The following is a 24,626-nucleotide window of genomic DNA, read 5'->3' on the forward strand; positions in this document are numbered from 1 at the left end:
GTTTAATTTAATTAAACTCTGTTTGTTGATGTTTACTGATCTGTTGTCGTTAATTCAACGAAGCAGCTGTATTGTTGACAGAGAGATCTCCTGTACCTATATGAATGATTAATTAATTAATTAAGTTTCTGCTGCTGCTGCTAATGTTTAATTTTAGTTTAGCGCGTTTATTGCATCATCCGTGTGAGATTAAAATAAATCTGTATAGGCTTTTCCACTGAAATGAAAACTACTGCGATTACGTGTGCTACTAGATTTCCTTTCTTATCCTGCTTCATGATGTCATCAGCAGCAGCAGCTATTGACCTATTGTAGTACTGCTTTTAGCATTTGTGCACTTTTGTCTGCATGTGGATATGTGAATTGTGAGCTGCAGGTTCATGTGTGGTTGCTAGTAGGGCTGTAAATGAGTCGGACCAAACCGAACAGCTGCAAAAGGCCTTTTTCATGTTCGTCTATTAAGCTTTTTATTGGACTAGCCAACGGTTCATGAATAGCTGGCTAACTGAATGAAATTTCTTCTTCATTATCAAATGTTCATGAACACAATTGAACGAGCATGGTCTCTGTTCGTTTTCGTTTATTTAGTTAACCGAAGAAAATTCCTTGTTCATGTTAGTTCGTTTTTTTAAGAGAACGAACATAAACGAACTTCCCGTTGAACAGTTCGCCCAAACAGCCCTGGTAGGTAGTATAAAGATGAATAATACTAACAATAATGAGGAAGATTAACTAACCACTACATTTTATAGTTAATTATCTTTTTTTTGAATGTGTACAATGGACAAGTCGAGCTCATTATGATCTCTTTGTGTGCCTCTCTATGTTGTAGCACTCTTGGTGGTTGTGTGTTTGGCAAAAGGAGTTGCACTCATGGACAAAGGGAACTGCACTCATGAAGAGCCGCGTAGCACAGGTTGGGGTGCTTCATTCTTTGTGCAGACAACTGAAGATGTCTCTGGAGCTGCTGTTACTCCACCTCCACCTTCACCGAGACCATCAGCAGTATTCTCATCAAAAGGGGACAGCGGTAGCCCTCTTAAAAAGATTCAGAATCAAGTTTTCAGAGTACTGAAAGGCTTAACCCCTCCTCCTGAAGAGAAAAGTAGAACTTACAATCCAGAAGTATTAACTAGCCAAAAACGTCAGTGGGCAAGCTTTCAATTACAGGCACTGGTATGCTCTTTATAGAATACTTAGTTTCTTTAGGTTATTTTAACTAGAATAATTGCCAAATATGATGTTATTTACATATAGTGAACTAGTATCTTCATTTGGAACAAACGGGTATCCTTATATTTCATCATTTGTGGTTGATGCTCTGATGTGCTCACATGATTGTTTATAATATCCAAAATATTTCAGCATCAAAGGATATTGAAAGAACCATCGAGGCTATTTGAGAGCATGGTAGTGGTTGGGTTGCATCCAGATTGTGACATTCAGGCACTTCAGAGGCAATATTTTGGTAGACCTGAATCTTTAGGGAGGCAGCGAAGTGCACGCGGTCAGCATCAGTTTCGGGTAGAACCAAATCTCGAGCCTCAGGTGCGGGTCCCACCTGTTCCCTGTTATATGAGAATTAAAAGTTTAATTTTTCCATTCTTATTAAGTATATTTTATGGTCATTTGTGTATTGTCATGTCAGGTTCTATTTGTGTACCCTCCGGACAAACAGCTACCACTAAGGTCAAAGGATCTCCTTTCGTTCTGCTTTCCTGGTGGATTGGAGGTTAGGCTACATACTTATATAATAACCTGAAAAAGCTGGTTTATATGCTAGTCAATTCCAGGGAACTGGGAACATTTATTGTTAAATAATGTGTACAATTGTATATCATATGTATGATTTCTAAGGAATTTGGTAATGTTCATTCGTATGACTATTTTGGGGAAATTGTCCCTCTCTTGTGTATTTGTGTGTACCAGTCTTATTAAATGCCACTTTATGGTTTTATTTTTTGGGCTTAAATGTTTCGACTTGTAATTTCAGGTTCACACTATTGAGAGAACACCGTCAATGAGTGAACTGAATGAAATTCTTCTTGGACAGGTATATTTTTACTGTGTTTTAGTTTCAGATATCTTTACTTTTCTTATTGCGGTCAGATAAAAGTTGGTTGTTCTTTTTTGGTGTTACATTTATAATCACTTTACTCACTGATAAAAAAAATATTGCACTGGTTTCTTTTTATCATGCAAGCCTTTTCATTTTGACAAAGAAAATTACAATATCCATTTTCACGGTTATCTCAAGCTTTTGCACCCAGTATTTTGGCTGGTATCTTATTTTTAACATGCTGGTACTGTTTCAGGAACACCTCAAACAAAATGATCTATCCTTTGTATTCAGGCTGCAGGTAATCGAGTTTCTTTCATCTACCTTATCAGCAACAATTTCATTTATAGTTGGGTGTTTTCTATATTCGGTTGGTGACTCTTAAACCTCTACTGCTGCACTCATTTTTTTAATCTACCCATTACAATTGCTTTGCTCATTAGTATAGATTGCTGATTGACTACACTTTTTTATTCTTTGTTATCTTGAACAATCTTTACAAAACTTTGTTTTAAGATAGTACCTGATTACTCGACGGGTTCATATACACACTATCTTATATGTATGCATGTTTATCATAGATGTGTATCATATATGGATGCATGTACATTAGTACATACGCATGTTATGCATGTGTATATATGTGTGTGTTTAGATAAACACACACACATATACATTGTTTTAGTACTCGTTCTGGGTTCTGATATTTAGTAGTACAGGGTGCAGATGATTCAATTCTGTATGGATGCTGTGTTCTAGTTGATGAGTTAGTTCAACAACCATCTAGATTAATTTCTATGGCGGTAGATGGACAACTTTCACCCCCACCTATGAGCCGGCATATTTTATCCACTCGCCGGTGTTACTGCATTCTCACAAGACTTCCATTTTTCGAACTGCATTTTGGTGTGCTTAACAGGTTTGCCAACATTTTAACTGACATATTTCTTAATCACCTTTGTATCTAGTTCATTTGAGTAGAGAATTTTTTTTTATTCTTGTGAGAAAAGGTTAAATGCGAAGAATTGTAACAAACTTGGCCACTGAAGATAAAAAATCACCAAGAAAAGTCAAGTTTTTTTTTTTCTGTTTATTGCCATGAAAAGATGAATATGTTAGGATTGGGCTGTCAAATTTATATTAGTAAAGATATGAAGACTCTTTTTATTCTTATCTGAAGCTATGTATTATCTTCTGTAACTTCTTTCTATAATCTATTAATTTTGTTTATAATCATGTGTAGTATCTTCATTGAAGAAAGATTGGAAAGATTAACAAACAGTATTAGCGATTTACATCTGGAAGGAATGTATGAAAATGAAGTATACTTAGAGGACAAAGTGAGCCGTGTTTCAACTGAATATGGATCTGAAGAAATGCTTAATGGAACCACAGAAATTGTCCCATTAAGCAGGGACAATTCTGTCACTGAAGGATTCAGTGATTGTGTTATTCCAGTTCATCCTGAAACAGAGATGGATCCATCTAAGAAAGAATATGTAGCTGCTGATGCATGTGATAGTCCTACTGTTGATGATATGCTTTCCAATAAACAACCGTCTCAAAAGCAGATTCCAAATGCAATTTTGCCACTTCTACGTTATCAACAACATGATAGTTCTGATTCTTCATCAAGGTAAACCGTTATCTTTTTTGCATCTGTGACTTTTGACCACTGATATCTTGACTTCTACTTTGGTCAATGGTAGCAGCATAGCAGGAGTTGTGGATCTTATGCGAAAATATTTTATGTAGAGGCCACCCGTATATATATCTTTTATAAAAAGGCTAATATATGTTCAAATTGCTTTTTTGCCCACCCAGATATGTATCTAGTTTTCTATACAAATCTGGCCAATAACATGCATGATGGTAAAATTGCCCTTAATATTTTTGAAAAAACAAGATTACCATTGCATCGCTTTATCAATATTCAGCGGTTCAAAGTAAAAGGATTAGTGTATATTTGTCGTCAACAATATTCTGGCATGTCTTTGGCCGGACTTGGATTAAATGAAACAAGATACGTATTTAGGTGGTAATAAAGTAGTTTCAGTATATCATGTATATGGGTGGCTTTAATAAATAAAAGTTGAATGCTTGTGTGGTATCCACTTACATCATGCTTTGTTATATTCATGTGCTTCTTATCATCACTTGCAAATTGCAACGTGTCAGAACATATTCCCTTCAGTATCCATGATCTGATGCACAGTCATATAAACACATTGGATGTTTTTAGTCATATTGGAAGAGAAATTAGTTGTATCTTGTCAAACTTTCTTTAAATCCCTTAAATACTTCTTCCTATCCAAAATACGCCCACAAGAGAAACACAATTTTAGGAATATATTAGTTTATATTATATAATAGCACAGTGATAGTACATGGATTTAATGAAATTTAATTACTTAATAAGATATGTTGGAAGTGGGCATTCTTTTTGGGAGAAACCAAAATATAAAGGTGGGGAATGTTCTTGGGGCAGAGGGAGTAATTTTTTTATTTTTCCTCTTTACATTCATTCCCGTTTAGACTTTAGAATTATTTAGTTGGTGATTAAAATTTCCTGATACAGTTTTCAGGGTTCTCCTAGTGAGGATAGGAACTTTAGGAGCGATGTTGATTCAGCAGAGACAGACGATGCTTCTTTTTCGGGTCAAGAAGATAACGAGCACAACGAGATTCTTGATTGGGCTAAGGTTTTTCATATTCATAAGTTAACGTTTTCTTTTTAACTTTGTTGCCATCCCCTAAGCTTTAGAGATTCTCATTTGTCACACTAAAAAGTTTGAAAATTGCAGACCAACAAGCATGGACCTTTGCAGATTATATGCGAGTATAATAGTTTATGTGTCCCCGCTAGAGGTTCGACAATCAAATTCCATCCATTGGAATACCTGCATCCATTGGAGTTCCATAGACCAGATGAAACAATTTTACATATTGCTGGTTCTTCAGTTGACTTGATGTCTTGCAGCACAAGTTTTGAACTGGCAGAGGTAGGTCTTTTCTTTAGTTATTGCACATGTCGGTGTTTATGTAACCTATAATGTTCTTTATGCATTAATGGTAAATTATATCATTTGCATTTGGTACTGTAGGCTCACAAGGCACTTGCTGTGGAGGAAGAGGCAACAAATTTATCAGTATGGGCAATTTCAAGCATATGTGGTTCTTTGCGTCTTGAGCATGTAATTATTTTATTTTTTAATATTAAGTAACATTGTATTTATTTTTCATGTGCTGCTAAACAGTAAATTAACAATGTCAGTGTCATTTCCTTTCATAGATCTTGACAATATTTGCGGGTGCCCTTCTGGAGAAGCAAATTGTGTTTGTGTGCTCCAATCTGGTTCGTATATTACACATATTTGCAAATTACTCTATTTATCGTATGATTTTTATCATGCTGACTTTCTATTATTAGGAAATTTTGATGGCGTATGCTCCTCAATTAAGTGGCGGATATTAATCTTTATCGTCTTTTGCATTTCAGGGAATATTGTCTGCTTCAGTGTTGTCGATTATCCCTCTGATTCGTCCCTATCAGTGGCAGAGCTTCTTTATGCCGGTATTGTGGATAATATTTTTTTTAAGTTTATAATGCGCTATATTCTATAATATATTTGTATCCTCTGAATTCAAGTGTTGTTTTAATTAATTTGCTTCAGGTCTTGCCAAATGACATGCTAGATTTTTTGGATGCACCTGTTCCTTTCATAGTGAGTTTTTAATCTTGGTTTTTTGTTCTGAATCTTTTCATTTCCAGTTATTAGTTTAAAAAAGACTTGAGTTTTTAATTTAAGTTATACCCTTTTATTGGCTTCTTTGACCTATATTAATGTTGACCAGGTTGGTGTGAAGAGCAAAACTGCCGAAGTACAATCCAAGTCAGGAAATGTTATTCTTGTTGATGTTAACAAGAACCAGGTGCGGATTTAATGATGTTATATTACAGTTGCCAGGTCATCCAGATCTCAAAATGTTTATAAAGTTATCACTTTTCATGCATTGTTTTTTATGCTAATTATTAGATTTATTATGTACTGTGTTCTTAATGAAGTCTATGTATCGCATTCTGATATTCCTTTTTCCCTTAATTAGGTCAAATCATCGTCAATACCGCATTTCCCTCAGTACAAAGAGTTATATGCAGCCTTAACTCCTTATCATGCTCAACTTGTGGGAGAAAGTTATTTAGGGAAAAAGAGACCGGTGTATGATTGCACAGATGTGCAGGTATATCTTTGTTTTGATGTGTTTAAACTCTCAACATAAGTGTTGCGATTCTGTTTATGACGCATGAAGATAAGTTTGACATGTTTATATTGAATACAGGTGGAAGCTGCCAAGGGTTTCCTGAGAGTATTAAGATCTTATTTGGATTCAGTTTGCTCTAATCTACGCTCCCACACAATTACAAATGTTCAGTCAAATGATGATAAGGTTTCTTTCTAGTCTCTTCTCACATCTATAAAATTATAGAAAATACGTATAATACAAGTGTTGCTTCCAATGCCTGCAATTAAGTTAACATGTCACATTTCTCACATTCTATTCATTAAACCTCAGGTATCATTGCTTCTAAAGGAGAGTTTCATAGAGTCTTTTCCTAGTCGTGATCGACCTTTTATGAAGGTAATTTTTAAACTCTAATTTATCGTATGCGTCTTTGTAGTTTTTTATATTGCTTGTTAGTTAGCTATATATTCACTTACCAAATATTAATAAATTAATTTTTGGGAGACAGGTATTTGTGGACACGCAACTCTTCTCTGTACATACGGACCTAGTATTATCGCTAATCCAAAAGGATTAGCAGCTTGAAGTTGTAATGTATAGTTATAGGCAGTTGAAAGGTAAGTTCTGTAACTTATATGGGCTGAAGAAGTGATATGTAAAATTAAGTTTTCGGTCATTAACATTATTATATAAGTATCAACAGCCTTGTTTGTGAGAGTGAGATTTTGGATAAAAATAGACCATTTTGTACTCGTATGTCTTTGCTAGAAAAAAAGACTTTTGGGCCACATATGATTTGTCTCTTTCAAGCAATTGCAAGATTGCCACGTTATATATTTTTTAATCATTATGTGCTTTTTTTACAACTATGTTATCTGATGTTTAGCTGACTAGGTCCACATTCACACTGTGTCATCAAGTACACTTGATGGTTAGTTGACCAGGTCAACATGTCTAGACATGAAGCTGATTTAAGAAACATTGATTTATATGATAACAATAAGAAGGCCAAAAGAGTTTTACTTATCTGGTCACCATTTGGTTTGTAGGATTAGAATGTGTATGAAATGAGTAGGGTAGTTGTGTCGAGACTCGAGAGACATATTTCGAAGAAAAAAAACGTTTTGAAAAAATTAATAAATATAAATTAAAGCCATTTGAATTTGGTTCAATTTTGTTTTAAGATGAGGCTAGTAATTCTGTGTGCGGGTTGATGTATTTATTCCGTTCTAAGAGGGACCTATAATTCTACATGTGGGGTTGAAGATGTTTTTGATTCCGTTTTAAGATGAGACCAGAAATTCTACGTGTCGGCTAAGCCTTTTCGAAGGGCAAATGTTACCCCTACTCTACTTTACATCAATAATTCTGACATTATTTGTCGGTTCTCAATTAGCACGCGGCTCAAATTATGAATTTCAGGTGAGTATTTAACAAGTAGAAGGAAACAAAGCTATTGTGTGCAATTCCTTTTTCTTCATCACCGTGCATATAAAGAGTATAAAATTTTGCATACAAAGAGTATCAAAATCTTTATAGACATGGGAGGTAATAAACCGCTTATGGGCTGATAATGGTCAGCTTGTTTAATGTTTTAAAGTTGATACTACCCGAGCTTAAACAAACATGAGCTTAAGCTGGAGCTTATTCAGCAAATGAGGCCAGGTTTGAGATTCACATATCGAGCTTAACTAAGCTCGCTAGCGTTATACATAAAATGGTAATTGTATATACATAAAATTTTGTAGTGACATTAGCCCCATAAAGTTTTCCTTCGACCAACCATGATCACAGTTTGATCCGGTTCTACCGGCTCAACTCCAAGTTTCGTAGGTGCGAAGACCACTGCGAACCTGTCTCCTATGGGAGTTTTATTTACTTAAACAAGCCAGCTTTGTTTTCTTTTGTAATAACCATCCTACTGTCAACCTAAAATGTAACAGGTTGTATATAAAAAAAAATACACAACACCCTTTATGTAAAAACAGCAAAGCATCATTGATGGTTTGCAAGGTACACGTGATGAATGTACAATGTTTTGAACTGCAGTGCAGTGGCTGGACCATCCTGGTTAGATTATTTATATTAGATGGGATCAAAGACTAGTTTGAATTCACATTCACCCAAAACAAGAAAACTCATATTATACAGTGTTACCATTTCATTTCATTTCATTTACAAGATGAAAAAAAGTAAAAAGTAAAGTATGCAAAAAACCGTACAAACTTCTCTCATGATCATGGCCACTGCCACTTTTGTCTGTCACCCTGTGCTTTCAGATACCAACTCTATTACTCACACACACACACACACACACACACACACTTTTTATTTTTTATTTATTTTTAATGAATTCATACACTACTCTTTTCTCTTTCTCTCTCTTGAGCCCATTATCATGGGTTTCCGTATAAATTGTGTCAGAGACAATAGCTGCCATAAAGGCAGCAGCAGATGCATCAGTGTTTGCAGTCTGCACAACACACACACTACACCATCTCATCTCTGTTAATAATAAAAAGATTATAAAACAGGTTATGCTCTTTCTTTTCTCTTTTCATTTTCTTTAGTGACTTAAAACATCTATCTTTTACACAACATCCTGCAACCATTCATTTTCCTCTATTTCTATGTCTCAAGCAACCAAATTCAACATCAAAAATCAAAAAAAAAAAAAAAAAGTTGATATTTTTTTTGGTGTGTGAAATTTCAAGAATCATCAAGATGATGGGTACAGCAGGTGAAGGTGTAAGAAATAATAATAGTGGAAGGTATCCCTTCACAGCAACTCAATGGCAAGAACTTGAACATCAAGCACTTGTTTACAAATACATGATCTCTGGTATGCCTATACCTCCTGATCTGCTTTTCAGCATCAAAACAAGTCTAGATTCTTCTACAAAGCTCCTCCTTCACCACCAGCCACCTCATCCCACAAGTAATTAATTTTCTTTTTTTTTTTCACCAAAAGATCAAACCTTTTTATCATGTACCCTTGTTAAGTTGCTATCATTTGTTAGTTGAGTGTTTCTTGATGACAAGTATCAACCTTTTTCCATTTTTGGTACCAGGGTACATGAGTAAATTCATAAAGATCAAAACTTTTTCAATATATGCATGTTAATTTGAGTCTTTCTTGGTGATAAAAACAAGAATTTTCAAAATTTAGAACCAGGGTATATGAAAAAAACATAAAGATCTAAACTTTTTCAATATATGCATGTTAATCAAGTGTTTAATTCTTGGATAAAATCAAGAATTTTCAAAATTTAGAATAAAAGCATAAAGCTCAAAACTTTTTCAGTCCATGTGCATGCTAAGCTACTACCCTTTAGTAATAATTAAGTTTCTTGATGACAAAAATCAATACTTTTATTAAAACTTTATGAATGAATTTGCAGTTGGATGGAACTGTTTCCAGATGGGATTTGGTAGAAAAATAGATCCAGAACCAGGGAGATGCAGAAGAACAGATGGGAAGAAATGGAGGTGTTCAAAAGAAGCATACCCTGATTCAAAATACTGTGAAAGGCACATGCATAGAGTCAGAAACCGTTCAAGAAAGCCTGTGGAAGTAGTCAACATGTCAACACCAACACCTAAAACACCACCAACTGCTATTCCAATTATCCCACCTTCCATCTGTACCAAATCCACAAACTACCCTTCTCCCAGTTCACATCCACTCTCATCTTCTGACTACTATAATAATAATAATATTAATAATAATAATCCCACTCACCTTTCCTCTTATTCCAGACCTACCTGTAATGTCTTGTCATCTCAAGATCACTTCTTGTTGGATTCTAGCCCTTATAGGTTTGTTTGTGCTTTGATTGTTTGTACCTTCATTTGTTCATTTTAACGTTTAATCTGTGTTCCCGAGTTTCATTTAATAACGAAAAATAAAAGTTTTCGAACAAAATTAAATTTCTCTTTTAACAAAAAAATCTTTTTACTTCCCTTTTTTATTTCCTTTGAACTCGGGAACATGGTAGTTAAATATTTCTCTTCACTCCCTTTCTTTTCGTTTATTTAATAAACTCGGGATCATAGTGTTAATGAATAATATGTGACAGAAAGAGCTATGGGATGAAAGAGGTGATAGATGAGCATCCATTTTTCTCAGAATCTTCTGGCAGCATCAAGACTGATTCTTGGCAATTGGAACCACTGGCTATCAACAATTCAGCCTCAAAGCAAACAACTTTTTCTCATCAAAACAGATACTCATATCAACAACAACAAGATCAAGGCTATTATGATCACTTGGCTTTGAAAATTGATAGGAAAGATGAACTTCAGAAAGTAATGCACCATTTCTTTGATGAGTGGCCACCAAATGATCAAAATAATAATAATAAAGATTCTTCCACAACTCAGCTCTCAATTTCCATCCCAAGTTCTGCTCATGATTTCTTCCTAACACATAATAATGGTAATATTATTATTTAAAAAAATTTATTTATTATCTTTTTACAGAAATTACAAGATTTGTTGATATTAATACATTTCATGTGATTTTGCAGATAAATGATGGTAATGGGTTGTTGAAACAGTGACCAAAGAAGCACTTGAGGTGGTTTAACAAATAACAATGGTGGTTGATTAGTGTTTGGATGCATAATGAGAACTTTTGGTGTGTTTACTTTTTTTTTTTTTTTTGGTTAGGTTTGGTTTGTCTTTTTCTGATTGAGTTGGGTCAATCAAATCTCTGAAATTTTTGCAGCATATTTTGTATGTTTGTTGAAGTAGATTGACACCTTGAATATATAGTTTTTTTCCCCTTTTTGTTGTTTACTTGCCCCTAAACTTATGATTCATAAAAAATCTATATTGAAAACAAAAAAGATTGGGAATTATTTAGCAACTTTTTTTTGCCAGGAACAGGTATATTTACACTATTTTGTAAAAAAAACAGGGGGCGGGGCCACCTCGGGCCCCTAGTAAGCTTAGTCAATGGTTTATGTGAAATGTTAAACTTAAAACGCATCAATGTAAGCTTGCTTGTTTTAGCATGCATTTTTTAAAATAATATAGCCTTATGCATTTTAGAAAGTTATGTAGAATTTGTTTTAACTATGAGATGTGTGAATCCAACAATTCAAACTATGATTCATTATTTGATAATAATTAATACTGAAAATATTATCGATAACACTCATAACTTTCACTTCTTGACAATTTTTTGTAAAGAATAACTAACTCCGTCTTGCCTATCTATAATTGTGTCGTTTCATAACAGTTCACAACTTCCTGAATGAGATATAAATCAACCAATTATTTATATAGTTTTAATAAGGCTATATATTTCTTGCATGAATTATATCGGCAAATGAGTCGTTATTTTATTTATTGTTTTAGTAAGGCTATATATTTTCTATTAGACGAAGTTTACTGAATGTTTTCTAAATTACACTACTTATTTTATTAATTTATAAGTAGTGCTTACATCGATACAAATGACAAACGAGCAACAAGTTGTGCCGCTAGCCTTTTTAAATAGCAAAAATAGTTCACTTAAATATAACATTTATAAAACGCGGGATCGTAATTTGAATTAACAAACCCTTTTTCTTCCAGAAAATATATATATTGAAACAAACATTTATATTTACTCGGGCTTTTCTACTGGGACACATCTAAACTGATATGGGGTCTGACCTTAACCAAAATCGATCCGACTGTTTGTAATTTGTTTGAGAACTACTCCGTTATGGTTAAGAGTTAAGACCAATTGGATCCAGTAACTTAAATTGGTAGATTGACATAAGTAAATATTAGAGTGTTGTGACAAGATATGAAATGTCACAAAGCTATTTATTTACGTGTTTGGTGGGTATGGTATAGTATAATTTGACAGAAAAGCTTTAAAGAAGCCACACCACACGCGCATGACAGAAAAATGACATAACAATAATAAATAATAATAATATTTATTTAACAAAGAACAATATAATAAGATTAGGGTTCATTTATCAGCAGCTTTAAACACTTGTACCGTACCTGTTCATTCAAACCAAACCTCTGCTCTGACACTGTTCTGCAAACATCGTAAGTGATTGTGGTACCCCTTCACTCCTGACACTGACCACATGTCAGAACCACTCACTCACACCTTAAGATCCAAACACAGGATCTCTCTCATCTTGTTTCAAACATATTAATATTAATATTAATATTATTAAGTAAGTTAAGGAGGTGTTTTACATTACCTGAATAGTTGAGGGGGGTCATGTAACTATTGTCATATGCTTTCATGTACTAATCTGGATGCACGTGATACAACTACATTTTTAAGCTTTAAGTCTGACAAAAAGTGACAAGCTAAGCTTCATGTTATAATAATATATTATTTATTCTCTGTCTCTATACGTGTAGGCATGGGCTTGCTTTTTCTTTTTTAAAAGGATATTATTAGGCTGAGGGGTGTGGGGCTTCAGCGGGGGCGCGAGAGCCCCTCCGGGCGCGAGCACCACACCACCAAGGCGCGAGAGGGGCGCGAGCGCGGAAAACTAGGCGGGCGCAAGGTGGGTCGCAGGAGAAAGGTGGCGTAAAGGAGCATTGGGAGAAGTGAAAAAATCCGTTGGATCATTTAATTGAGCCGTTGGGCTCATAATTTAATAAAAAAAAAAAGTTTTTTCTTCCTATATATAACCAATTTCATATAAATCAATTACCACAACTTCAAAAAAAACCCAAAATCAACCCATCTTCCCAATTTTTTTTTTTTAAATAATGTCGTCGTACTCGTCTGATTCCGACTCCTCCGAAGAGGATGATTTGCTTCTTCATGTAGGAGGAGTTTTGACCGCAACCGTGGTCAATCTCTTGCAAAATCAAGCCCATCAACCTCGACTCCCGAGGGTTAGAGCACCACCTCGTGATCGTGATCGATCGGGTGCTAACGATACTTTGATTAGGCATTATTTTAGCCCTCAACCAGTATATGCGGAGTCGGATTTTCGAACTCGTTTCCGAATGAGCAGGCAATTGTTCATGCGTATAGCAAGTGATTTAGAGGCACGGTATCCCTTTTTTCAACAAAGGGAGGATGCTAGGGGTCTCCCCGGTTTTACCCCTCTTCAAAAATGCACGGCTGCTATCCGTCAATTAGCGTTCGGCATCTCGTCGGACGCTTTGGATGAGTATTTACAGATGTCGAAAAGGGTTGCACGTGAATCCCTTCATTTTTTCTGCCAAGGTAAAAAACAATAATTTTACTTTTTATTAAATATCAACCAATGTATAACATTAATTTTGTAATGTATATTGTACGTAGGAGTCATATCGACTTACGCTCGGAGATATCTGCGTAAACCTACAATGTATGACATCCAACGCATATATGAGGTGCACGCAGAAAAACATGGTTTTCCTGGGATGCTAGGTAGCATCGATTGTACGCATGTTGGATGGGCTATGTGTCCAACGGCCTGGCGAGGTCAGTTCCACCGTGGTGATCATGAAGGGCCGACCCTTATACTTGAGGCGGCGGTGTCACAGGATCTTTGGTTTTGGCATGCTTTTTTTGGTGTTGCTGGGTCAAATAACAATCTTAATGTTATCGATCAGTCAAATTTGATCAACGACCTTATCGACGGGGTTGAACCACCTCAATCTTTTGTTGCAAATGGAGAACTCTTCAAGTACGGGTACTATCTGGTCGATGGTATTTACAACGAATGGGCTTTGTTAGTTCAAGCTTTTACAGATCCAATCGCCGACAAACGGAAGTATTTTACGAAGAAGCAAGAGTCTGCTAGAAAAGATATTGAAAGAGCTTTTGGAGCTATAAAAAACAATATTATGTTCTGGCGAACCCGATACGTTATTGGACTCGGGAGAGGATAACGGACGTCGTCTACACGTGTCTGATCCTACACAACATGACGTTAGAAGACGAGGGCAAAGCTATCTGCCAAAACTACCAAGGTGACATTCCGCCACAACCGTCCACAATCAGTGATCAACAAAAACTTCACAACATAGCAAATATCAAGAGCCGTGAGATACACGGGGAGCTTCGACATGAGTTGGTTGAACATTTGTGGGAGAGGCGACCCGATGATCTTGTATTAGATTAGTGTTATTATTAAGTATTATTGTTTGTTTAATTTTTAGTATGTTTTTTTTGTAATTTGAATTTTAAAAAAAATGTGTGTTTTTTTTAATAATTTATGAGTTTTTTTAATAATACGTTTTTTGAATATATTTATAAAAAAATTAAAAAAAAATCCGCTGGAGCCCCTGCCCGCGCCCCTCCACACCAGGGCCAGGGGCTCCAGCGGGGGCTCCAACACCCATCTTATCCAGTTTCTCTCTCTGCCACACGTCACAATATTATTGGCTGGAGCCCCCACTCGCCCCCCCGTTAGAGCCCCCCACACCCCTCAGCCTTACTATTTCAATATCACCTGTATACTTTCATTAGACATGACAGACGGGTTTGGTTTAAAATTTGTTGTAGTTGACGGATTTTGATTTCAGGTTGCAGGTGAAAGACAGATTTGAAATAAGTGGTTGATTTTGATTGGCTTAAACAAAACTCTTAGACGTCGATGAATGTAGTATTGAAGTTCAAAACTTGTCTCCGCTAACAAGTATGGCATGAACTTTATGGGAATATTAAAACAAAGGGAGCAATTTTAATAATTTTCCCTAAAATCAAACCTACTCCTTCGTCACCTAGGCTAGGATATAAGTAAAAACATAATATACATAATTACATATACAACCCATAATCACCACTTCTGCTTGTGTAGCATCTATCACCCTATAATGGTGCATCACATTTTTTTTATCGTGTAGCATAGGTGTATGTTCATGTATCAGCTTATTTTTATTATATATGCATATATACTCTAGCTATTGTTCAAACAAGAAAAAAAAAAAAAAGTTAATCAATGTCAAAATATGATATGTTTTTTTTATAATATGGATTATTATCGTATATTAGTATTTTTGTTGAAAATTCACTTTAACATATCGAATATTCAGTTTAGTTTATTTGAGATGAAGACGATAACTGTTGCACTTTAGAGATTGTGACCAAGAAGGCCACATTTGAAAAGCTACATAGAAGGGATACGTGACCTATTATACTCATGAGATTAGGTAATATCATCTTTTATAATCCCATAGACAATTCACCATATATTTGGTGAATGATAAAGAGTGAGGGAGAAGCATAAAAAAACTTATATATCCATGGAGGATTCTTATAACGATTTATCTATTGTTGTAAGCTAACTCAAAATCCTTTTCGGCCCACGCAATTTAAATGTATAAGTGCCATCACTAAATCGAAACTTATTGTTTGCGTTATGCACGTCAACTCATGCTAGTTTCATCATCTTCACTTAAGATAACTCCAAATAAAAGTGAATTTTTTTTATGTAACAAATTATATTTAGTTAATGTGGGCAGTAAAATTTAAAATAGTGTCCGTGACTAATATAAAGAAAGTGGTCTATTTAATTTGGTATGCTAACTGTTTTGACTACATTTTTATAGGTTATTAAAAAAATCAAGGTAATTTGGTGGTCCAAAACTGTTTGTCCTGCCAACATAGTTAATGCAAAATGACTGTAATACATACCTGACACCACACCTGCACACCACTCCAAGACAGACAACATATTCAATGTACCACCAAACTTGATAGATTAAGTACCTTGCTGATTGTCTTTCCAGTATACTACCTGCTAACAACTTGAGATTTATTATCAATCAATGGTTTTTAGATATTTTTTTGCTTTTCTACCATCGATAATAAATCTCAAGATGTTAGCAGGTACTATACTAGAAAGACGATCAGCAAGGTACTTAATCTATATGTATCACTTACATTATTAAAAAAAACAAGCACATCATTGGATGAATATTACTGTCGAAATGGATACTATAAGAAATTCATGGTAAGAAGTGAAAGACAAACTGACCAAGAACTAAATATAAACTTTAAGCTTATCTTAACCCAGAGCATATCCACATCATACTTTCTAAAGTTACACAGATACAATAATTTTAGACCTAAGTTATGTTGGAATTCAAATGACTAGTAAAGACGAAACTGACCTATTATTGTAATGAAAACTTCATATTTCTCCTTCACTAAGTTGCATATCAACAGAGTTGTCTTTAACGGGACTAGAACTGGGCGGCCTCTTTTCTGCCTCGTCATCTTCGGATTCTGACCATCCCCTTATTCTTCTTCCTGCTGAAGGTGCAGCCTTCACCACACAAAGCAGAACAAAGATCAGCAATGTTTGTGTGTGTGTGTGTGTGTGTGAGAGAGAGAGAGAGAGAGAGAGAGAGAGAGATTACCGGGTCATTCTCAGCATCAGAATCTTCAAGGCCAGCAGCCGCAAGTAGATCCTGTGGATCATCAGCATCATCATTGACCTGGTTATTGACTTGATTCTCCGGTTCATAATAATTAGTGGTGGTGTTATCATATTCATATTCATCTTGATCATCCATCTGAGTTTCTGTTTTCTTGTCTCTCTTCCTCTTTTTGCTGCTACCTTTTCTTCTCCTTCTCTCACCGCCACCCTCCTCGTCTCCGCTTTGAGCCCTATCTTTTCGCTTTGACCCGCTACTCTTCCAGTGTTCCTGCACCAACAAGTTCACATTTTTTGCGACTTTTCAACAATTGCTGACATGGCATCTTTTTTTTTGTCATTTTTATTTCAAATTGCAGATGACTAACCTTAATACGCTCTAGATGTTGTTCTTGTTGCATCACTTTCTTCAGCTCATCCTCTTGTTTTCGTTTTTCCAACTGTGATTTCAACACAATATAAACGTATACGCAAATAATAATAAGTTTAATAAAGTATAAGCCATAACTAAGTGAACTGACCTTGACTTTCTTCTGTTCTTCAGCCAGCCGACTCTCTTCCTCGCGTATTGCTGCTTGGCGAGCAAGTTCTAGTCTATGTCTATTTTGTTGATCTTCCAGCTCAGCAGCATCACAATGCACTTTTGCAGCCTCAAGCAAATGCTTGCAATATCCAACATGAGTTTCAATTTTCTTTTCATCAAATCCGTGAAATTGTAGATTTGAAGCTGCTGATAACTGACTAAATAGACGAACAGCGTTCTTAAGCTCAGCAACCGTTGCACGCACCTATTAAAAAAACATTTGGACTATTTCATGTTTATGAATATGAATGACAATAAAAACTTTGAAAGATTATTGTTTTTATCAGTCACCTCATCAACAGTTTTTTTTGTTTTTTGTAACGTTGATGCTGAGAATTTCTGCAGTGCGACACCTGTGTCGAATCTTAATGTGTAATTTGAAGGTGCCAAATGGATGGCTTTCAGTAAAGTCTTTTTACAGTCTTGCCACTGTTCAGCTTCATAATGTGTGCGGGCTAGATACAGAAGGATTTGATTGTCCGTGTTGTAATAAAACTTGCGCAGACAATTTTGGTACTGCAAAAAAGAATATATTTATTAACATCAAATAATAACAAGAAAATAAAATGCAGGGTAAAGTGTGTAGGGTACCATTTTAATGGCCAGTGGAAAGTTGCCTTGAGCAAAATGAACATGTGCCAAATTTATCCACACATCTGGCATCTGGACAAAAACACTTCCACTTGCAGCTTCTTGAACCTACAATTTTCAATTTTCAAAGAAAAAATGAATAAAAAAACAATAAACTGAGTAACAACTTTAGTCTATAACAAAGTATTTGTAAAAACTAAGCTAACCTGTGTAAAAAGCTCCTTTGCAATATCAAATTGACCTTTTTCAGCCAACACCACACCAGCACCATTGGCAGCATACATATTAGCTGGATGCTCTACCAAAACCTGAAAGTTGATAAATCACAATGATTTTTATTATAATTATTACATATATGCTATAAGACTAAAATGACAAATAAGATGCCATGTCAGCAATTTTGGGGAAATCGGCAAAAAGGTGACTTGTTTACTAACTGAACAAGTCAGTCACTGCCACAATTGGTAACAAAATGCAAGTTTCTTGCGGATATCATTGATAAAAATGTAGTTATTTTGTGCATAACTGAAAGCCGATTGATAAAATCAGGAAAAAGTATAAGCTATCAAACCTTTGTGTATAATTCTTTTGCTTTTTCCAGATGAGTTGCTTCCAACTTAGGAGCTCTTTTCTCAGATCTGATTGCTGCAAAGTAGTTCCAGTTCCCCTAAATCCAACACACATTTAACATGATTTATTAGTCTAAAATTCTGCACATGATTAAAGTAGCTATCGCAAAACTAATTCAATATATGTTTCAGAAAAATAATTACCAAACAAAGAGTAGCATAAGAATCTTTTCCATTAGATGCATCTTTTGCTGCACGAAAGGTATCTTTTGCCTTGAGCCAGTCATCATTTTTAAGCTCTAAGTCACCCAGCATGCATAATGCGTCCGGGTTTTTGTCATCAACTTGCAGTGCATCATGAATCTACAATTTAACAAAAAAAAAGGAAAACAAAATCACATTGTTGACATTTAGAAATGAAGATAATAAAATAAAAATGTAAATAAAGATGTTCAAGAAAAGGTTAAGAACCAATTCAATGCTTAATGAAACATTATTCCGTGATTTAGCAATAGCAGCAAGCCTTAAGTAAGTGTCTACATACTCTGGAAACTGAGGCCCAAAAATAAAGTGAAGATGTTAAAAAAATATATATCAATCCATTCAATATGAAAAATTTTAATAATAATTAGCAAAACTAGCATAACTGCCTTTCAATGTTAGGTTCTTCATCAGAAAACGAAATAAGATCACATTAACGCTCATGAAATTACCTTAAACAATATCAAACGGTACAATAAGCTAGCAGTCTCGGTTTTATGCAACTGCTCAAACAGTCTAGCAAGGTTGGACAACGTTGTAACCTTATCCCATGGTAAATCCACAGAAATGCCATTTTTCTCAAGATTATGAAACAATTGTGTATCTTTATACTTTCGAGTAGCTAAACTGGAATCAATTGGTTGATATAGTGCGTTTCTAATAGGGTCAGAGAGTGAACCACCAATAGAGTCAGATTGTGGTTCAGTATCTATTAATTTGAGCCATATTCCATCACCAAGTGCTTCTTTAAAGGTTTGTAAGGCAAGCTGACAAAAAACACATGACATCAAGATATTTTAATTGCACTTTAAAATAAACTCAAAATAGACGAACATAAGAAGGGGGGACAAACAAACCTCAAATTCTCCTTTTTCAAAATGGAGAACACCAATATTGTTGAGAAGCTCGATGGATACTTCTTCATTTGCCTTCTTTAAAAGATTACGTGCCTATCAGAAGAAATAAGAAAATCAAGTTTTAAACCAGCGATGTAAAACATGGATATCACGATAAAAGCAATACTTATGTAGAATTTTAAACTTGACTAATAACTAACTTGAAAACAAGATAATGATGAAACTAGTGAACTACAATATATAGAAAACAAACTACAGAAAAACCATTTACTCTCAAAACCTTAGAAAACAGCAGCGAGTTTAATTCGTAGTGGTCTGATAACAAACCAGAAGTCGAACTAAAAAGGATGCAGCACAGTAATGATATTGCAACAATACAGGAAAGAAAAGGATAGTGGTTTCATACGCTTTTATATGCATCTAAAGCGGCTCCAGAATCGCTTGAAATCAATAATTCTCCAAGATCAAGAAAGCCCTGCACCATAGTTAACCAAATGAAAAAAGTGCAAGTAACATAACTTCTGGATAATGGTAACTAACATCACCTCAGGGTCTCTAGGATCAATTCTGGTGGCTTTCTTCAAAGCTTCATGAGCCTTAGTAGTCTGGTTAAGCTGAAGATAAATGTGAGCAACAGCCTGCATCAAAGAAGTCCAAATTCAGTAACTAAAATGTTGTAGAAAGTGGGATATTATGTGGAACTTATAGCAAACTCGCTTTTTCACTTGCCTTTAATGTCCCACAATTTTCAGGATAAACTTCCAAGACTTTCTCAAAATTTGATAGAGAGCTTTTAAAGTCTCCCAATTTTAGTTGTACTTGTCCCAGACCTGTTTCGGTATACAGATGTAAGATGTTTATCCTATATATTTTGAAACCATTACCAATTAATAAGAGAATATAGTGTATGACTTGCGTCTATACATTTCTAAACCATAGTTCTACCAAAAACAATAAGTACCCTATGAAAACTATGCAAATGAGAGCTAACAGAAAGCATAATGAACAAGTATATGTCAGAAAAGAAAAGGTAAGATGAAACATTTTGCTCCTAAGCAAAAATGGGACAAAGAATCATGAGTGTGACTTAAAAAGTAAAAACTAAATTTGTGAGATTACTTAACGAACCATAAAAAGGTAAAATGAACTCTTGTGGCTTATTGACTTCCTTTACAGATGCCATGTAGTATAGTCCAGCTTTTTCATAATCACCCTGCATTCCAGGAAAAAAAGAGCCAAAGCTTATTTTGAAAGTTTGGACAAGTGATGAATACTTAGCACCTTGTAAGATTTGAATAGCTACGAGATGCAAAATCAAGATGTTGCAAATGAATGACAAAAAATGACCAAACCTTGGTATGATATGATCGTGCGAGGTTATAATAAGAATGTGCCCTTGTTGAGCCATGAGTAGTAGCAGCAAGAGCTGTTTCAGTCAGCTGCTCAACTAGAAAATGTTGACCAGTGAAAAAGAAATGATTTGCCAGATAATTTAGTGCCGTTGCACAGTACGGATAAATATCAAAGGCTCTTCGCATCTTTTCCATTGCCCCTCTAATGCCAGAAGCTACAACCAACAACATGACGGTTAGACAAAAAAAAATTAACAAACTTAATAAATATTACTGCATCAACAAGGTAAGGCCAACCTTCATTAGATTGTAAATCCACAATTCCAAGTGCCACAAGTGCCTCAACATTTTCTGGATCCAACTGCAGTTAAAAAGTAATTAGACATTAAAAGCAGATGTTGTATAAGGAACAATGACATGTAAAAAGTGTTTTATTGTTATTATTATTATTATTATTATATTATTATTATTATTATTATTATTATTATTATTATTATTATTATTATTATTTTGGTATGACTTACCTGCAGCACACGCTCAAATGCTTGTTTGGCCCTCTCAAACTGACCTAATTTGTAGCGACAAAGACCTATGCCAAGTCGTACGGCTGCAGGACATCCAGGATAGACTTGCAAGACCCTCTTTCAAAGGAATTGCAAAATTAGAATAACATAATTAAAATCTAGTGGGGTACATAGGTGTAACATATTGTTATAAATCTAGAGAATCAAATGAAAAACCATGCAAGATAGTAAAAGAACCTTGTACATCTCCAAAGAATTGGAGTATTTCCCACGGTTGAATTCAACACAAGCCTGCATTAATTCAAGCTATGTGATCAGTTTATAGCTACAAAAAGCTAAATTTTTGGTTGATAAGCATAAAAAGCATTAAATAAATATGCATATGACACTTTTCAAAACTTGAAAGAACTATTGGAACTTGTGATAAAAAAACAGATAAGAATTTGACTCGCTCTAACACTGTCAACGCAGTTCATATAACTTTGTACTTTTTTCTACAATACAAACTCAATGAACAAACCAGGATTCAATTTAAGAAGAAAAGTAATTTGCATATACCTGACCAAGAAGAGCAGGAATATTATCTCGGTCTCCATCTAACACAATCTTAAATGCAGCAAAAGCCTGATCCACATCACCCTTTCCAAGTAAAAGTTGACCTGTAACCAAACGTATACCATAACTACAACTTTTATGGGATCCAGTGCATTAATGCATATAGAAGAACCTAGTTGGTCTATTAACTCTTATGTTTCGTCAGTAAATTGACACCAATTGAAAATTTGTACTGTATGGTTGGCTTAAACTGATATGTGATGTGCCACAGAAAGCTCATTATGTTACCTTTGCCAATCCAAGTAGAAGGCTCATGCATATCAATTCTAGAAGCTTTGTTGTAGTACTGAGTTGCCAAAATAAAATGTTCTTCCTTCTCTCTTTGTTTTGTCTCGATTTTCCCAAGGTAGCTATAATAGGCCCCTAGAGCATTTAAGATGGCAATTCTTTCATATCTAACATCCGCATAATACTCATCAATCTCTGCATAGCAAACAGATCACAATGACACCATTCAAAAGTTTGACAAATTATTTTTACAGTAACATAACATTAAGGTAACATTATATACCAGGACTGGATCCTTCTTCCAGAATTTGACGGAACTGCTCGATCTTTCCTTGCTTAAAGTACTCCCTCTGCACCAAATCAATATATTTTAAAAAAAATATATAATTCAACTAGCAACTGGTAACATGCAAGCTCACACAATTCATTATGTAAACCTATTTTTTATATACTAATTCCTACATGAATCGCCTTCTTGAATAAGCATGTTGACAGTTCTGAACCCTATGTCATCACAAACCCTTCGAACATGAGCCTAGGCTGTCAAGCGTGGCAAGGTGCAGGGAAAGAGCCTTGCTGCCATTCAGGCAATCCCTCGACCTTTGGGTGAGACTCTATCCAAGTCCTAAATATTTCGGCAAACTGGTCTGAAATCATCCTAGACTGGGCGTTAAACGTGTCTAAAACCCCTCAAAATAGTGCTTTACGCTACACGCCTTGCTTATCTTGAGCCCCCGTATTTTAAGAGCCATATGCCTTTAACAACTATGTCTGAACCTACCCTACCAAAATTTTAAGACCTAAAACAACTTATTAGAGATTTTCTTTCCAATTTCAAATTACATTCAAATTTAGCCCTATGAGCTTCACAGTGTTGATACATAACTGTGTAGTGTGACATGTACTGGTATGAAGTTATGTAATCCTCAAATTCGATCAAACACATGATTCTCATAACCTAAATCCACATAAGGAGAGACTTGAATGTTTGACCTATTAAGCTCAAAACAATTTCAAATTAAACTCTATATACAAACTCTAATTGAATCAAACACATAATTATGATTAATTCTCCTAACCTAACCTAGATCCACATCACTAAACCAGATAGAATACAATTACATTAGAATTACAGAATAACTAACCGCGATAATGAGCCAGAGATCGAGAGGAGCTTGCTCGGCCTTAAGGATGTCAAGGATATCAGTTGCATCTCGAGGAAGCTGGTCCAAAGCCACTCGTACTTCCTCCTCTGAATTCTGCACCGGAATATAAACACACGCCGCCATTACCACCCTTAATTAATTATTATTAGGGTTTCAATTGCTCTGCTCGTCTCGTCGGAAGGAATGAATTTGTATTTGTATATACGAATGAAGAAGAAAGAATTAGGAAGGATTTAAGAACAGGTTTAACGATAATAATATTATTGTGGTGTTTAGGGATTATTAGGAGTTTATATATATTAAAACTTGAGAGGTAACCTTTCCTTTTTTTTGTTTTAACTTTTAAAATTTTTTAAATAGATATGGCAATTCGGGTTTATTGATACCTCGTACGGAATTTCAACCGTGTATCGTTAGTTTGTCTTTAGCTTCCAACTGTCAATCGCCGCCAGCCACATTCGCATCCCCGCCTCTATTTTTAATTATGGAATGTATCTTCTTATTTAAAACTTGCATCTGGATTGTAATGATATAATTTTTAAGTCATTAAATGTTAATGACGCTAATACATATAAGCTTTTAAGAATTTTGGAGTTAGTGTGCATGAGTTGATTGATTTAACGAATGTTGATGTTTTAAAGTGTCGTGCATATTAATTGATTGCATATGTGATGTGAGGCATATGATCGAATGTTTGCTTATGTGTTTTGTCTTCAAACTAGGTTGAATGGACATGATCAATGTGAACAACGAACACGTCAAAGTGTTCTAACTCAGGTGTCGGGTCACAGTGGTTGTGAATGGTGTGGGCAAATATGTTTTTTAGTGACATGAATTTGAATATGACGAAAGTATGTTTATGAACTGTTTAAAACTCGTGGGCATAGATTGACTTGTTTTAATATGTATTCGGGGTGTAATGTCTCAAGTAGCAAAAGGCAGGGTCTAGCGTGATCGGTGTCATTCGTTAGCTATTTAATGAGAGATAGATGATGACATAGGTTTCGGTTGGGCAAACATGAACTTCGGGTTTGACTTTAGACAAGTTTGAGAGATTATTATCATAGTAATGTAGTACTTTATTTTGACTTATGTTAGATGACTGGCTTTGATTAAGAATTACGGTTTACAACCTCAACTAACAGTCTCACTCCACAAAACCAACGTGCTTTAGCCTAATAGTGATAAAATGCTTAGCAAGATGCAAAAGCTGAAAAAGACTTAAGTACA

General features: G+C 35.0%; 3 protein-coding genes across 3 annotated transcripts; 2 read left to right on the forward strand and 1 right to left on the reverse strand.

The window, feature by feature from the left end:
* The first annotated feature begins 828 nt into the window (after positions 1-828).
* On the forward strand, positions 829-7,152 carry LOC143538594 (uncharacterized). The gene is made up of 18 exons (XM_077032111.1): positions 829-1,176; positions 1,366-1,548; positions 1,649-1,732; positions 1,994-2,053; positions 2,316-2,360; positions 2,779-2,978; positions 3,303-3,695; positions 4,638-4,761; positions 4,864-5,061; positions 5,164-5,253; positions 5,352-5,414; positions 5,559-5,633; positions 5,734-5,784; positions 5,915-5,992; positions 6,167-6,301; positions 6,401-6,508; positions 6,635-6,700; positions 6,813-7,152. Exons 1-18 carry the CDS (start codon positions 874-876, stop codon positions 6,879-6,881), a joined length of 2,325 nt encoding a protein of 774 aa, XP_076888226.1. The 5' UTR covers positions 829-873; the 3' UTR covers positions 6,882-7,152.
* Positions 7,153-8,981: 1,829 nt separating this feature from the next.
* LOC143538579 (growth-regulating factor 4-like) lies at positions 8,982-11,080 on the forward strand. Its single transcript, XM_077032098.1, has 4 exons — positions 8,982-9,242; positions 9,706-10,123; positions 10,384-10,742; positions 10,834-11,080. Exons 1-4 carry the CDS (start codon positions 9,029-9,031, stop codon positions 10,839-10,841), a joined length of 999 nt encoding a protein of 332 aa, XP_076888213.1. The 5' UTR covers positions 8,982-9,028; the 3' UTR covers positions 10,842-11,080.
* Positions 11,081-16,166: 5,086 nt separating this feature from the next.
* LOC143538595 (protein CTR9 homolog) lies at positions 16,167-23,647 on the reverse strand. Its single transcript, XM_077032112.1, has 24 exons — positions 23,376-23,647; positions 22,514-22,580; positions 22,231-22,425; positions 21,946-22,046; positions 21,625-21,678; positions 21,388-21,504; positions 21,161-21,224; positions 20,864-21,078; positions 20,640-20,724; positions 20,241-20,341; positions 20,057-20,149; positions 19,918-19,986; positions 19,512-19,604; positions 19,107-19,421; positions 18,865-18,945; positions 18,598-18,756; positions 18,396-18,491; positions 18,031-18,132; positions 17,825-17,932; positions 17,525-17,749; positions 17,172-17,438; positions 17,019-17,090; positions 16,634-16,921; positions 16,167-16,539 (listed from the first exon to the last, which is right to left on the reverse strand). The coding sequence occupies exons 1-24, from the start codon at positions 23,517-23,519 to the stop codon at positions 16,405-16,407; spliced, it is 3,246 nt and encodes a 1,081-aa protein (XP_076888227.1). The 5' UTR covers positions 23,520-23,647; the 3' UTR covers positions 16,167-16,404.
* Between the last annotated feature and the right edge of the window lie 979 nt (positions 23,648-24,626).

Source organism: Bidens hawaiensis, unplaced genomic scaffold (assembly GCF_021521415.1).
Source record: "Bidens hawaiensis isolate Kalapana, Puna unplaced genomic scaffold, B.hawaiensis_p1.1 tig00011646_1, whole genome shotgun sequence".
NCBI classification, from domain to species: Eukaryota; Viridiplantae; Streptophyta; class Magnoliopsida; order Asterales; family Asteraceae; genus Bidens; species Bidens hawaiensis.